The 15,999-nt window shown below is 41.9% G+C and overlaps 1 protein-coding gene across 2 annotated transcripts in view; it reads right to left on the bottom strand.

Moving 5' to 3' along the window:
- Positions 1–569: 569 nt before the first annotated feature.
- The window catches only part of ar (androgen receptor), a 132,544-nt gene continuing 117,114 nt past the window's right edge, over positions 570–15,999 (bottom strand). For both annotated transcript variants that reach the window (XM_037533559.1, XM_037533560.1), the window contains exons 5-8: positions 13,456–13,600; positions 7,715–7,845; positions 6,079–6,230; positions 570–2,815 (exon numbers count right to left, since the gene is read on the bottom strand). In XM_037533559.1, the coding sequence (XP_037389456.1) occupies positions 2,657–2,815; positions 6,079–6,230; positions 7,715–7,845; positions 13,456–13,600 (587 nt within the window). In that variant the 3' untranslated portion in view covers positions 570–2,656. The remainder of the gene's footprint in view (positions 2,816–6,078; positions 6,231–7,714; positions 7,846–13,455; positions 13,601–15,999) is intronic.

Raw genomic sequence — 15,999 nt, 5'->3', positions numbered from 1 at the left:
CGTGTTGTAGATGGTTCTGGTTCTATATGAAGCTCTTTTGAAAAGGGTTCTATATAACACCAAAAAGTGTTCTTCTATGGTGACAATGTCAAGCTTGCAACAACTGCAGAACCCTTATTGGTGCTATACAGAACCATACGCAACACATTCTCAATCTGAAGAACCACTTCACCATGCAAAGAACCCATTTAAGCATAAACGGTTCTTTGAGTGTTCTACATAGAACAATTTTATTTACTAAACGTTTGAAGAACCATCTTCTTCTTCTGAACACTTTTCATTGTTTTTCCAAAAGTGATTCTCTGTCAAATTTGCACATTTTGTACATTTAATATCTTATCATGCTAATTTTAATGCATAAATTTGCATAATGGGCGTGTCCATGCTACCCCCCCACCCCCCCAGACTCCGGCTATGAGAAAAAGGCTAAAGCGGTGCGCTTGTCTGGAAGATTCACATTGAAGTGCAAGAGCTTATCGCTACAAAAACTCATCAGAGAAGAGTTGAAATGTACAGCTTCTCATAAAAGTGTAAAAACGTCTAACGAGCAAAACGTCAAAGTCTCATGCAAGGATTTTTTTTTTTTTTTTTTTAGTTTCAAGCATAGAAAAGAACCTAATGAGCTCATATCTACTGCGTGTACAACGGCTATGAGTGGTAAATGAGTTCGGCGTATAGGTTTAAAAGCAGGTTTTGGTATAAAGCAGAGTGAGGGGGAACATGCAGCCCCTCATTATTCCCTCATCCACACGTACGGTCTAGTGCAAAAGTTTGTGCACCCATCAGCTGACATGTTTTGTTGATTTTCTATTTACAACTTATGTCAACAAATAATCCTCGACACTTAAATCTGGCATATTTAAGCCAACTGCGGTTTATTTAGGTGAATTTGACATATTGGGGAAACAACATCAAACAAGTTTAACTAAACTTAGAAAAGAAGCCTTATGAGTGCATTAAAGAGCCGAACAGAGGAAGGTTTCAACTTACAAATAGAAAATCAACACCATATCCACAACTATCAGTTCTGCACTGTTCTACACCATTAGTACAGTATAGTACTCATTACTATCTGATACTATTATATAGCATTCTATACTACTAGTAATGCACAGTAGAATCTAGTATTCTATACTCACTTGTAGTATAGAAGAGGACAGAACTATTATATACCATACTGTAGTATTCTGTACTGAAAGCATGGCATACCATACCATACTATAAGTACAGAATAGTACAGTATAGTATATAATACAATGTTTTATTATTAAATACTATTCTGTACTATACTATACTTATAGTACACTACACTAAGTATACAACAGTAGAGTATGGTACTTAATACTCTCTCTTAGTGTCATATACTGTACTGTTCTGTACTTACAGCATACTTTACTGTATTATATGTATAAAATTATGCAGTGTACTGTACTAGTCTATATGTCAAGTACAGAGTAGTACAGTATAGAACATATTTTAGTATTGTATACCACACTGTTCTATTCTATACTTATAGTCTACTGTACTATACTATCAGTTTAGAATTATAAACCATACTGGACTGTTATATATTTATAGTATGGTACAGTATACTACACTTTAAGTATGGAATAGTATAGTATGGTATATATCCCTATTTCTTAGTATTATATACTGTACTGTTCTATTCTGTATTGAAGTATAATTTACTGAACTATACGTTTAGAGTATACTATACCATGCTATAAACAGAATAATACAGTGTAGTATATAATACTAAGAGACCGTATAGTATAGTATAGAACGGAATACTATCCTGTAGTATAGTTTAGCACAGAACTAATAGTTTTCGAAGGGATTTAAAAACACCGTGCGTGTTTTAAGTGAGTTAGTATCTTTAGTTTTGTATCTGTGTAATATTTGAGAAGCATTTAGAGGAAACTGTGTCTAGTGTTATGTTGGACACCACCATATGAAAAGTACAAACCCAGACACGGATATATAAAGACAATCTGATTGTCGCTCTGTTGGTTAGTGAGTAGTTTTGGAGGCCAGCTATAGCTTTACTCTGGATTCGGTTTAATAGAAGCAGTCTGGAGTCTCGAGCTTTATGGCAGGAGAAGTTTACAAGCCAACAGAAATGCATAGAGTAAAATACGTAGATATATACGACGTAAACATAGCAGTGCTTCTTTTTTAAAGGAAACTTCTAGTGCACATTTTGTCTTTTCAGGGCTCAAGTAAAAACTTTTTTTTTCTTCTTCCAGGTAACATGGTGTAGCTCTTCAGACTCTTCAGGAGTAAATGCTAGAGAAAAAAAGAGAGAGATGGAGAGAGAGAAGGAGAAAGACGTTCCACGCTGCACTACCAGCGAGAGAAAATGATCTGAAATTATCTCGGAGCAGAAGATAGACTGGTGTAATGATGTAATGGTCCTCGGCAGATTTCAGACATTTTTCGAAAAAGAAGAAAAGGGGGAGAGAGAGAGAGAGAGAGAGAGAGAGAGAAAAAAACCCATAAAAGTAAAATTGAGTGTCTTCCTGCCGAACCCTGACAGGAAGAGCGCAGTGCAGGCCGGGCTGCGGGCTGGAACAAGCCAGATCAAGCCAGATCAAGCCAGATCGGGACTGGCAGGGGTGGGTGTGGCCTCTCTGGATGTGGAAGGCGGAGCTTGGTGTCAATTGTGGAACAGGATTGGCTTAGCCAGGCCGGCGAGGATCTTTGGTACTTGGACTGAAATAATCTCGGAGATCATCTCGGGGAAGCTGACCTTAGTGGGCAGAGACTGGGCCCGGACGAAGAGGTCGAAGGTGAACTGGTGCAGCTTCCGCACGATCTGCAGAAGAGATGGAGGGAGAAAGAAAGGGAAACGGAAAGAGGGGAGGGCAGGAGAGAGGAGGAGGAAAGGTGAGAGGAGAAGTGAGGAAAGAAAGATGCAGAAAGAGGAGAAGAGAGATAAAAAGAGGAGAAGTGAAGGAAGGAAGGAGAGAGGAGAAGAGGAGTTAAGAGGAAATGAGAAAAGAAGAGAGGAGGAGAACAAAGAGGGCAAAAGAAGAAGGGAGAAAAGAGAAGTACGAAGAAGAGAAAGGAGGAGAGACGTCGTAAAGAGAACGAGGACCACAGGAAGAAATGAGAGGAGAGGAAAGAAGAGAAGAATGAGACAGAAAGAGGTGAAAAGATGAGAGGAGAAGAGAACAAAAGGAGAGATAGAGGGGGAGAATGGAGGAAAAGGAGGAAAGAACAGAAGCAAAGGATAAAAGAAGAGGAAGAGATGGGGAAAACAGAAAGAAGGTGAGGAAACGAGAGAAGAATTGTGAACAGAAGACAGGAAAGAATAAAGAAGGAGCAGAAAAGAGAGGAGGAGAGAATAAAAGACAAGGGAAAAGAGAAAAGAGAGTGGTAAAGAGGAAAGGAGAAAAGAGACGATGTGGACAGAAGAGAGGAAAGAGAAAGAGAAGAGTGGAAAAGAGATGTGAACAGAAGAGAGGAAAGAGTGAAGAGAAGAGTGGAAATGAGAAGAATTGTGGAAAGAAGAGTGGAAACGAGAAGAATTGTGGACAGAAGAGAGGAAAGACAAAGAGAAGAGTGGAAATGAGAAGAATTGTGGAAAGAAGAGAAGAAAGAGAAAGAGAAGAGTGGAAATGAGAAGAATTGTGGAAAGAAGAGAAGAAAGAGAAAGAGAAGAGTGGAAATGAGAAGAATTGTGGACAGAAGAGAGGAAAGAGAAAGAGAAGAGTGGAAATGAGAAGAATTGTGGAAAGAAGAGAAGAAAGAGAAAGAGAAGAGTGGAAATGAGAAGAATTGTGGAAAGAAGAGAAGAAAGAGAAAGAGAAGAGTGGAAATGAGAAGAATTGTGGAAAGAAGAGAAGAAAGAGAAAGAGAAGAGTGGAAATGAGAAGAATTGTGGAAAGAAGAGAAGAAAGAGAAAGAGAAGAGTGGAAATGAGAAGAATTGTGGACAGAAGAGAAGAAAGAGAAAGAGAAGAGTGGAAATGAGAAGAATTGTGGACAGAAGAGAGGAAAGAGAAAGAGAAGAGTGGAAATGAGAAGAATTGTGGAAAGAAGAGAGGAAAGAGAAAGAGAAGAGTGGAAATGAGAAGAATTGTGGACAGAAGAGAGGAAAGAGAAAGAGAAGAGTGGAAATGAGAAGAATTGTGGACAGAAGAGAGGAAAGAGAAAGAGAAGAGTGGAAATGAGAAGAATTGTGGAAAGAAGAGAAGAAAGAGAAAGAGAAGAGTGGAAATGAGAAGAATTGTGGACAGAAGAGAGGAAAGAGAAAGAGAAGAGTGGAAATGAGAAGAATTGTGGACAGAAGAGAGGAAAGAGAAAGAGAAGAGTGGAAATGAGAAGAATTGTGGAAAGAAGAGAAGAAAGAGAAAGAGAAGAGTGGAAATGAGAAGAATTGTGGACAGAAGAGAGGAAAGAGAAAGAGAAGAGTGGAAATGAGAAGAATTGTGGACAGAAGAGAGGAAAGAGAAAGAGAAGAGTGGAAACGAGAAGAATTGTGGAAAGAAGAGTGGAAATGAGAAGAATTGTGGAAAGAAGAGAAGAAAGAGAAAGAGAAGAGTGGAAATGAGAAGAATTGTGGACAGAAGAGAAGAAATGTTTAATAATCGACATAAACAAGTGTCCCACCAAGAAATGTAGTTCCTGTAGTGTGTGGCATCATTGCCAAGCAACCATGGGATGCTGAATGAGGAGAATGTGCGGTCACCTATCGCCGTACGCTGCGGTCACCTATCGCCGTACGCTGCGGTCACCTATCGCCGTACGCTGCGGTCACCTATCGCCGTGCGCTGCGGTCACCTATCGCCGTACGCTGCGGTCACCTATCGCCGTGCGCTGCGGTCACCTATCGCCGTACGCTGCGGTCACCTATCGCCGTGCGCTGCGGTCACCTATCGCCGTGCGCTGCGGTCACCTATCGCCGTGCGCTGCGGTCTATTCATGACTTTTGTAACATTTTGTCACATAACAATAAACATATGATATCGCAGCACCGTTTAACGCAACTTTCACTCTATAAGCACTTTTTGGCCACCAAATCACCACCGTTTCTGCCCCTCTTCTCACACTGGGACTGAATCTCAAACGCTTCCCTGCTCCCTACATAGTGCACTACATATGAGTTTAAATACTGGATCCTGCAGCCCAGCAGAGCAAAATACAGCTAAATGATGCACTGTTTGGGTCTAGACACCAGAATTCATAGCTATAAAAGATTTCATAGCTAGAACACCATTTAGGCCGTACAGAGCCGTTTGGGATTCAGCCTGGGTTTGACGTGACCGTGACAGTTGAAGTGTTTCAGACACTCAAGCGACACTGTTTAGACTTTAATACTGCAGTTTTACAGTAAATCAGACCGTCAATGCTTTAATTCAAGCCTGTGATGTTAATGATGGAGCTGGTTAGGCTGTTGGTTCCTTTAACCTGTTAGCCAGCTGACCAGCCTGGTTCTAGTTAAGAACATAAGTCGTCAGCCCCTCAGTTTAAACAGAACCGGGTTCTTATCTCCTCAGTTCACTCGGTGCTCCATGTGAGCAGTGATAGGGTTAAAGATGAATCCATTAACAGCAGGAGGGGTTGGTGCAGTGATAGAGTTCAGGTGGTGTGTGTATTCAGTAGACGGCTTCGTACGCAGCTCAGCCAATCAGATCTGCCGTAGCAGTTTTAGTGCTTTTGTTGCAAAGATACGACATTAGATAAAATATTAGTGATATTCCTGCTTAAACAGCGAAACATGTCAGTCAGCTGTTGCGCAAACAAGATAAAACCTTTAGTTGTTATTCTGGGGTTGAGGCCACGGCTCTGTGAGGGTAAAACTCACCCTGCCAGCCCTTTATGGAGCTGCTTTGGTCACTGGGGCTCCGTCACGCTGGAACAGAAAAGGTTCTTCCCCAAACTGTTCCCACAAAGCTGGAAGCGTACAATTTTCCAAAATGTCTTCACGTTCTTTATTTTTCAGGAGACGTTTTTTTAGGAGATCAGATCTTTAAGGGGATCATCTACTTGCATTACAAAGGACAAGATCAAAGGAACATAAGGGGGTGTCTGAGGGGGTCTTTGCAGTGCTGTGTGTGTGTGAGATGATCCTCACCGGCTGCAGGGAGTCCATGAGTCGTGTCAGCTGGTAGAAACGCTGCGCGCAGTTACTCTTCCTCCCGTAATTAATCAGACGGTCCAGCTCGTTAATGTACGTCAGACGCAGCTCATCAAAATACTTCTGATTCTTCAGGCCTTCAACAGGAACTGGAGAGAGAGAGAGAGCGAGAGAGAGAGATACACAGAGAGAGAGCGAGAGAGAGAGAGAGAGAGAGAGAGAGAGGGAGAGAGGGAAGAGAGGGAAGACGGACAGAGAGAGAGAAAGAGAGAGAGAGACAGAGATACACAGAGAGAGAGCGCGAGAGAGCAAGAGAGGGAGAGAGGGAAGAGAGACAGAGAGAGAGAAAGAGAGGGAGCGAGAGAGAGAGAGGAGGAGAGAGGGAAAGACAGAGAGAGAGAAAGAGAGAGAGAGTGAGACAGAGAGAGAGAGCGAGAGAGGAGGAGAGAGGGAAAGAGACAGAGAGAGAAAGAGAGAGACAGAGAGAGAGAGAGCGAGAGAAAGAAGAAGGAGAGTGAGGAAATTTTCTCCAAAATGTATTTTAATCAATCTCTTTTTACCTATTCATGGTGGAGGGACACATGAAGAACGTTCCAAGGCTAAATATTCCCCAGAAAATTAAGCTGTGGAATTTGACTGAGCTGTTCCTAAACCTCAGCCCTCAGTTAGATGCCCTAACATTCTCTTGCGGAACCTCCTGATATAATCTAGAATTCATAGCTCCACCAAATGATGGCAAGCTGTCCCGGTCCTTTCGCAGCATAGAAGCCCAAACCGTGATACTGCCACCACCATGTTTCACAGCTAGAATGAGGCTGTTATGCTGGAATGATGTGTTTGGTTTTGCCAAACATTTCTCAGTTGAGCCATTTAGATCCATATTTGTCTCAACCATCCACAAAAAATTCCAGCAGTCTTCTGGATCACCCAGGTGGTCTTTGGGAACCTTTAACCAGGCAGCAATGTTCTCCCTGGAAAATAGTTGCCTTCTATCATGTCTAATTAAGGTATATGTTTACTGAGTTTTTTATCTACTGTTATGAGTTAAATAAAGATCTGATTCTATTTTTGGTCGCAGTATTAATGGGAAAGATTCACACAATGATAGACAACGTTCTAGCACCACTGTGCATGAAGGGTCTTGTATGGCAACAAAGTCCCTAAAAGAAGACATCATTTTTCAGATTTATCACAATTTGAGCATTATTGAAATTACATATCGTCGCTGTTCCCAGGAAAAACATTCGCGGGAAAGCCTTTAATGCAAGTTTCCATGAAGATGTTTTATTCCAAGTCATTTTGGAGCATTCCTATTGGTCCGTTCATTCTAGAACTGTCACACAATAGACAGTTTTGTCAGACAATTTTGATTAAGACAAACTCGTGTAGGTTCTCTGGTGGTTCTGGATGGTAAATAAAGTGTCTATATCTGTGTTGTAGTCATGGTGACGTCTGGTTCCCATCACCACCACTGTAAAGACGTCTGGACCACTTCACACCAAACCACCTCTGAATCTCAAACACGGACTTATGGAGGAACTTTGAAGTGTGGGTGTAATTTCCCTCTGAATAGCGCAGCACAATAACGGTGCTGAGTGACGGCTGGTGATGGTGATGGTGAGTGGAGACTCACTGATGCTGAAGAGCAGGAGGGCCTTCATGCAGAGGAACTCCTCCTGGGTTATCTGCAGCAGCACAAACTCCTGAGACAGGTGCTTCATCTGCAAACAGTGCTCGTACATGCTGGAGATGTGCATCCTGCGACTGAGAGACACAGAGAACGGCAACAATATTCATAATAACAGTAATAATGATGTGCTTTAAAGACAGCTAATAAAGCTGAACAGTTACAGAAGAAATTATGAGTAATGAAACAATGACAGAGCAAAAGATAAACACAGAACAGAGGCTTCATTAATGTTTATTAAAAGTGAGCTCTGAGCTTCACTATCTAATAAAAGGTAAGCTGAGCTCCACAGTTTAGAAGCAGAAGAACAGAAGGAGTCTCTTTATGTTTTCTGTATTTTACAGTAGATGTTCTGTATTTTTACAGGTCAGTATCTGCAGATCTAAGACCCTAAACAGGCATTCAGGAGCTTTTCGGTCATTTAGAGCTCTAAAAACCAGCAGCAGAGCTTTGAAAACTCTCCTAAAAGATCCAGGCAGCAATAAAACACACCGTAGAGATAATATTAGATTAAATGAATTCCAATCCTGAGAAATAACACCAGATTATATTGATCCCATGCTACAAAATGAACCATACACATTTGTTCCATGCTATTAAACAAGCTGTAAAAATAATCCCTTGTTTTAATCCGGAGCTATAAAACACCAAATTATACACTGCTCAAAAACATAAAGGGAACACTTAAACAACACAATATAACTCCAAGTAAATCAAACCTCTGGGAAATCAAACTGTCCACTTAGGAAGCAACACTGACCATCAATTTCACAGCTGTTGTGCAAATGGAATAAACAACAGGTGGAAATTACTGGCGATTAGCAAGACACACTCAGTAAAGGAGTGGTTCTGCAGGTGGGACCACAGACCACTTCTCAGAACCTTTCTGCTTTCTGGCTGATGTTTTGGTCACTTTTGAATGTTGGTGGTCTTTCACACTCGTGGTAGCAGGAGACGGACTCTACAACCCACACAAGTGGCTCCTGTAGTGCAGCTCATCCAGGATGGCACATCAATGCGAGCTGTGGCAAGAAGGTTTGCTGTGTCTGTCAGCGTAGTGTCCAGAGGCTGGAGGCGCTACCAGGAGACAGGCCAGTACACCAGGAGACGTGGAGGAGGCCGTAGGAGGGCAACAACCCAGCAGCAGGACCGCTACCTCCACCTTTGTGCAAGGAGGAACAGGAGGAGCACTGCCAGAGCCCTGCAGAATGACCTCCAGCAGGCCACAAATGTGCATGTGTCTGCACAAACGGCTAGAAACCGACTCCATGAGGATGGTATGAGGGCCCGACGTCCACAGATGGGGGTTGTGCTCACAGCCCAACACCGTGCAGGACGCTTGGCATTTGCCAGAGAACACCAGGGTTGGCAAATTGGCCACTGGCGCCCTGTGATCTTCACAGATGAAAGCAGGTTCACACTGAGCACATGTGACAGACGTGACAGAGTCTGGAGACGCCGTGGAGAGCGATCTGCTGCCTGCAGCATCCTTCAGCATGACCAGTTTGGCAGTGGGTCAGTAATGGTGTGGGGTGGCATTTCTTTGGAGGGCCGCACAGCCCTCCATGTGCTCGCCAGAGGTAGCCTGACTGCCATTAGGTACCGAGATGAGATCCTCAGACCCCTTGTGAGACCATATGCTGGTCCGGTTGGCCCTGGGTTCCTCCTAATGCAGGACAATGCTAGACCTCATGTGGCTGGAGTGTGTCAGCAGTTCCTGCCAGATGAAGGCATTGAAGCTATGGACCGGCCCGCCCGTTCCCCAGACCTGAATCCGATTGAGCACATCTGGGACATCATGTCTCGCTCCATCCACCAACACCACGTTGCACCACAGACTGTCCAGGAGTTGGCGGATGCTTTAGTCCAGGTCTGGGAGGAGATCCCTCAGGAGACCATCCGCCACCTCCTCAGGAGCTGCCCAGGCATTGTAGGGAGGTCATACAGGCACGTGGAGGCCGGACACAACACTGAGCCTCATTTTGACTTGTTTTAAGGACATCACATCAAAGTTGGATCAGCCTGTCGTGTGTTTTTCCACTTTAATTTTGTGTGTGACTCCAAATCCAGGCCTCCACTGGTTAATAAATCTGATTTCCATTGATGATTTTTGTGTGATTTTGTTGTCAGCACATTCAACTTTGTACAGAACAAAGTATTCATATAAAAATAAAGTGTTCCCTTTATTCTTTTGAGCAGTGTATTAATTCTGTGCTATAAAGCAAATCACAGAAATAACCCCAGGTAATTTTAATCCTATGCTATAAAAAATCCAAATTAATAATCTCAAATTATAGTAACCCTGTGCTATAAAGCAAACTGTTGAAATCACGCCAGATTATTTTAATCCTTTGCTCTAAAACAAAGAAATAGAAATAATCACAAATGATATTTATCCTGTGCTATAAAGGAAACTGTAGAAATAATCTCAAATTATATTAATCTTGTGCCATAAAGAAAGCCATTCGAATAATCCCGGATTATGATAACCACATGCTTTAGGTGTGAACGTCTATATTTTTACAGAAGGTCAGTATCTGCAGATCTAAGGTCATAAACAGAGACATTCAGGAGGTTTTCGGTCATTTAGAGCTTTAAAAACCAGCAGAGCCTTAAATCTCTCTAAAATATCCAGGCGGCTTCTAAACGTGAGTAATACGAGCTCTCGGGAGCAAATTGGAGTTTTTCGCCAGACTAGCCACAAAATGAAGCACTGCCGGGTGAGGCAGGCACGCCAGCGAGCCCTAAATGAGTCCGACTCCTCAAATAGTGCTGTTTTTTTTTCACCCCGCCTGCTAAGCTCGACATTTTCCAAGTCCTTGTATTGGAGCACAATAGCGGAGCTTGAAGAAAGGAGCAGATGCATTTCTCCAAAAGACATCATCTCTCTCCCCGGCAGCGGAGGAAGGAGGAGGCCATTGAGAGCGTGTGGGAGTGAAAAAAATCCAATCTTCTCCGGGGAATCATGAGTGTGAGAAAAAGTCCTGCACATCTTAATAAGACAACAGTAATGAAGAAATGAACCCGGACAGAACCGCGCTGGACTATTGTGCTCAGAGATGACATGAAATGCGAGAGCGAGAGACAATTAGATGGGCAGGAGAGAGAGAGAGAGAGAGAGAGAGGAGGAGGGGGGGGTGTAAAGACATGGGAAAGTATGTATAAGGGAGGATGATGACTTTACAGACGGCTGAGAAGACGGTAAAAAGAGCAGAACTCCCGCCGGGCCGACTCCACTGAGAAAAAAGATGGTCGAGGAGATGGGGGAAGGAAATAAACGGATGGAGAGATAGAGGTGGGAGAGGCAGGATGGGAGATGAGCGGATGGAGAGAAATGAAAAGCCAGAGGAAAGAAAGGTTACGTGGTCATCGGGGCTAAAACGCACTTGTTTTGTCTTTAATCGTCATGGACACAAAAATAAATCCATTAAAGCGAAAGTTGAGCCAAAAAACAGAAATAATCCCAGATTATATTAATCTTCAAACAAGTACAAGTAACCTGAGATACATTACTCCGATACCATTAAACAATCCATAGATGTTATATACAATTCAGGCTATATAACAAACTATAGAAATTACCTCAGATTATATTAATCCCATGCTAAGAAACGAACCATAGAAATAACCCCAGGTTATATTAATCCCATGCTATAAAACGGGCCATACACATTTGTTTTATGTGATTAAACAAACTGTAGAAATAATCCCTAGTTACATTATTATTGTGCTATAAAGCAAACTGTAGAAATAATACCAAATAATTTTAATCTTGTGCTGTAAAAACTGTAGAAATAATCCCACATTATTTTAATCTTGTGCTATAAGAACTGTAGAAATAATCCCACATTATTTTAATCTTGTGCTATAAGAACTGTAGAAATAATCCCAAATAATTTTAATCTTGTGCTGTAAAAACTATAGAAATAATCCCAAATAATTTTAATCTTGTGCTATAAGAACTGTAGAAATAATCCCACATTATGTTAATCTTGTGCTGTAAAAACTGTAGAAATAATCCCACATTATTTTAATCTTGTGCTATAAGAACTGTAGAAATAATCCCACATTATGTTAATCTTGTGCTATAAGAACTGTAGAAATAATCCCAGTTTATTTTAATCTTGTGCTATAAGAACTGTAGAAATAATCCCACATTATGTTAATCTTGTGCTATAAGAACTGTAGAAATAATCCCAGTTTATTTTAATCTTGTGCTATAAGAACTGTAGAAATAATCCCAGGTTATTTTAATCCTGTACTGTAAAACAAACCATAGACATAATCCCAAATTATATGAACTATAAAGCAAACTGTAGAAATAATAACAGAAAAGCAAGTAAACGGATGGAGAGACAGAGGCGGGCGAGGCAGGATGGGAGATGAGCGGATGGAGAGAGATGAAAAGCCAGAGTGGTCATCGGGACTAAAACGCACCTGTTTGTCTTTAATCGTCATGGACACAAAAATATACGTGACAAATCCTTCATTAAAGCGATAGTTGAGCCAAAAACCCCACAGCCCAGCCAAGACATGGAGCTCCGAGGCTAACTTAGCCAACGTGTGATAGAATTAGCGCCACGCTAACTGCGTCACGAACCGCGTCGAGATCGGATCTCAGACCTGCTTCCGCGCTTCTACCGACCTTAGAGCTACTTTAGCTGGCTGATATACACCAAGCCACCTCAGACAGAGGGCCGGAGCCCACGTGCCAGAACTAGACCTAGCATCATTTTGCAGTCTGTGACCCGCCTAAATAACGGCTTCAGGTCCAAGTCGTTGTTCTCTGTGGGAAAACCGGACGGAATTTCGCTCCTATTGCATCCCGAGGCAAACAGAAACGTCCCAAAGCCGAAACATTTCGTTTTACGTACATTTCCCATCCGAATGCCACCAGTCCTGTGAATTATGAGGTCAGTAAGAAGTCAAAAACAAATGTTTTCCATGCTACAAGAAGAAATGACAGCACTGAAATGACATCTACTGTTAAATATTAATGCTGTAAACAGCAGCAGCAGCTACTCAGACTGTAGACTAGAGCTGCCAAACGCCTCTAATGATGTTTATCATTTTAGTGCCATCCGAATTCACACTGGCAGGAAGATTAATGGCAGGTTATATTAAACCAACCGTATATATACAACAAACTGTAGAAATAATCCCAGATTATATTAATGCCAATCCTTAGAAACAACGCCAGATTATATTAATCTTGTGCTATAAAATGAACTGTACAAGTAAAACCAGGGTACATTCATTCTATGCTATAAAACAGACTGTAGAATTGACCCCAGATTATATTAATCCCATGCTATAAAACAAATGCCAAAAATAATCTCAACATAATAATAATCCAGTGCAAACTGGTTAATATTCGATTGTATTCTCTGCGAAAGAGGGTTATGATTTTTTTTTCCTTCATTAAGTATTGAGGTGCTTAAAGAAGCATTGATCATATTTAAATTCCAGAGGACTGTTTTAATCCCTGACATTATCTTCACACCTTTCTGAATCAATTAAAACAATTACGCATCATTTTTAAAGGCCGGATTAATAAATAAATCTGTCTTACAGCCACTTCCCCTGTACACGCTGCACCCTGTGGTTCTATTGCTGCAGGCCTGTCTCGGGGGGGCGGGGGGGGGGGGGGGGGTATAGGGGTGTTAAAAGGAAAGAGAAAGACTGACTCGTTGAAGACGAGGTCCGGCGCGAAGTACAGCATCCGAGCGTTTACGTTCTTATACGACCTCCAGCCGAGAGCAAAGACCATCACACCCATCCAAGCATGCTGAATCATCGTCATCTGATCGTCCACATGGAGATTACGGAAACCTGGGAGAGAGAGAGAGAGAGAGAGAGAGAAGAAAGACAGAAGAAAGACAGAGGAAAATGAGAAACAGGAAACAAAGTGGGAGAGAAGAGAAAGAACAAAGAAAAAGAAAGGAAAGAGGAGAGTGACAGAGTGATAGGAAACAGATACAGAGAGAGAAAAAGGATAGAGAGGACCGAGAGAGAGAGAGAAAGAGAGAGGAAAGAGGAATGTGGGAAAGAGAGAGGGAGAGAGAAGAAAGAAAGTGAAGTCGGAAGAAAGTGGAAGAAAAAAAGGGAATGAGAGGAGAGTGACAGAGTGAGAAAGAAAGAAGAGAGAAGATCATTGACTGCGTGTGTGTGGTATAGGGTTCTATAGAGAACCGTTCTGAAAAGGGTTCTTCATGGCAACAAAAAGGGTTCTGCTATTGTTACAATGCCAAGCTTGTAACACTAGAAGAACCGTTTCTGGTGCTCTACAACACGTTCTCCACCAATCTGTAGAACCTTTTCACCCATATATATATTAATATATATTAAAGAAACCCCTGAAAAACCCCTTGTGTTTTCCAGCAGGTTGAAAATGGTCATGCAATGGTCATGTGGAGATGGTGGTGGACTTCAGGCTCAACATCAACGGCTCTATGGTTTCCACTGCAGAGTCACTCAAGTTTCTGGTCACCACCATATCCATCGCCAAGAAAGCAACGTTCTTCCTCAGACAGCTGAGGAAATTCGACCTGCCGCAGAATCTGATGACCACGTTCATCATCACATCATCCATAACCATCTAGTTTGGCTCCTCCAGCCCACAGGAACGAGCCAAACCCCAGAGCATAGTCAGGACACTTCAGAACATCTACAACAGCAGAGTGACTGACCATGCCAGCACACCAACGGCTGAGCCCTCTCATCCTGGACATCACCTCTGCCAGACACGCCCCTCTGGTCGATGATCTGACCATCAACACCAGCACAGCCATCAGCTCCTCAACCACAATGGACGCCGCACACTTTACACTCCAACTGACCACCTCACTGTATGACAGTCACTCCTCTGGAACACGAGGAAAGAAAACATCTTATTGCCTGTTCCAGCCGTTGAACTTTGCTGGTCTGGTTGCACCACCTGACTTTTCAGACTCATTTCAAACGAAACCACTAAGAAACCTTCTAAGTAGCACCTTTAGAAACCTTTTCCATTGAGATTCAGTTACTTACATTTTATCAGATAAACATCGTTATAATTACTCCATATGTTCACTGGTTCTCCTGAGGTCAGAACACCTGACATGGGAAACGGAACCGTTCTAACCACGGCTCAAAAATCACATTTTTACTAACTTGTGAAAAGGTTACTGACCTTGGCATTGCGCCACGGTCTTCTTTACCATGCAATACTCTGACCACTCGTTCGTAAAAGCATGTCAAAATAAAAGTCCTTTGTTTTTAGTTATGCCACCTGACATTTGAGCAAATAAGAACTTGTGGACAAAACTTTGAGGTGAGCAGAAGTTGCCGTTTTGGCAAACATGGATTTTTATTGTAAAGTTTGCAAATATGAAATCGTGCCAAACTATTTCAATCAAACTTCTATATAACTTAATAAGCTTTTTTGAGTTTATCTAATGAACATACTGGGCTTTGAAGGCAAAAGATAAAATGAATTTTATATAGATGCACTAAAAATGATTTTACACAAACAAGGTATTGTTGGATAATTTGAAGTATGTCATGTATTTACTGAACTATTTTTGGTGGAAAATAATGGACACAAAAAAATCTGTGTCATGTCAATGTTCTCACACCTGCATATATATTTATCATATATAGTCATCCTGTTATGCCTGATTGCTGAATATAAATATAAATATATATATTTACCTTTCATGAAGGCTGAGTTGTGAGTCGTGAGGTTGTTTCTCAGACGCTCAGGAAAGAAAGTGAGATCACTGATGCATGATTCAAACATTAGCTGCAGATTTGGGGCTTGTTGACCCAGTAGCCTCTCTTATTCTACCCAGAATCCTTTGCTCTCTGCACTCAACCAAATAAGCTCTACTGAAGTAGGCTACTCTGTAATTTACCTAAATTTACCAAATCAGACCAGAGAAATTTTCCATTTCTACCTGAACGGCTGGTCTGGGGGGCGGCGCTGTCAGACTGACCCCGACGCTTTTCTGTCCAAAACACACTTAATTTCTCCTTCATTACAAACCCAGTCCAGTAATAAATGCCAGTTCTGTGGTTGTTGTTCTCGTTCTAACTGGCCATTTAACAACAAGGGGTTCTCAGATCAGAACATGTCCTGAATTCTGAGTATGTGATCATAATAAACTGTGGGCACCAAATGTTTAAAGGGAGCTGAATTAACTCTGATCTAAAACTATTGAGCTATAACTGATGATATTAGTATAAAACAT

The sequence above is a fragment of the Pygocentrus nattereri genome, chromosome 23 (genome assembly GCF_015220715.1).
Source record: "Pygocentrus nattereri isolate fPygNat1 chromosome 23, fPygNat1.pri, whole genome shotgun sequence".
Lineage (NCBI taxonomy): Eukaryota > Metazoa > Chordata > Actinopteri > Characiformes > Serrasalmidae > Pygocentrus > Pygocentrus nattereri.
The sequence above is the reverse complement of the archived record's forward strand: the minus strand, read 5'-3'. Positions and strand labels throughout refer to the sequence as shown.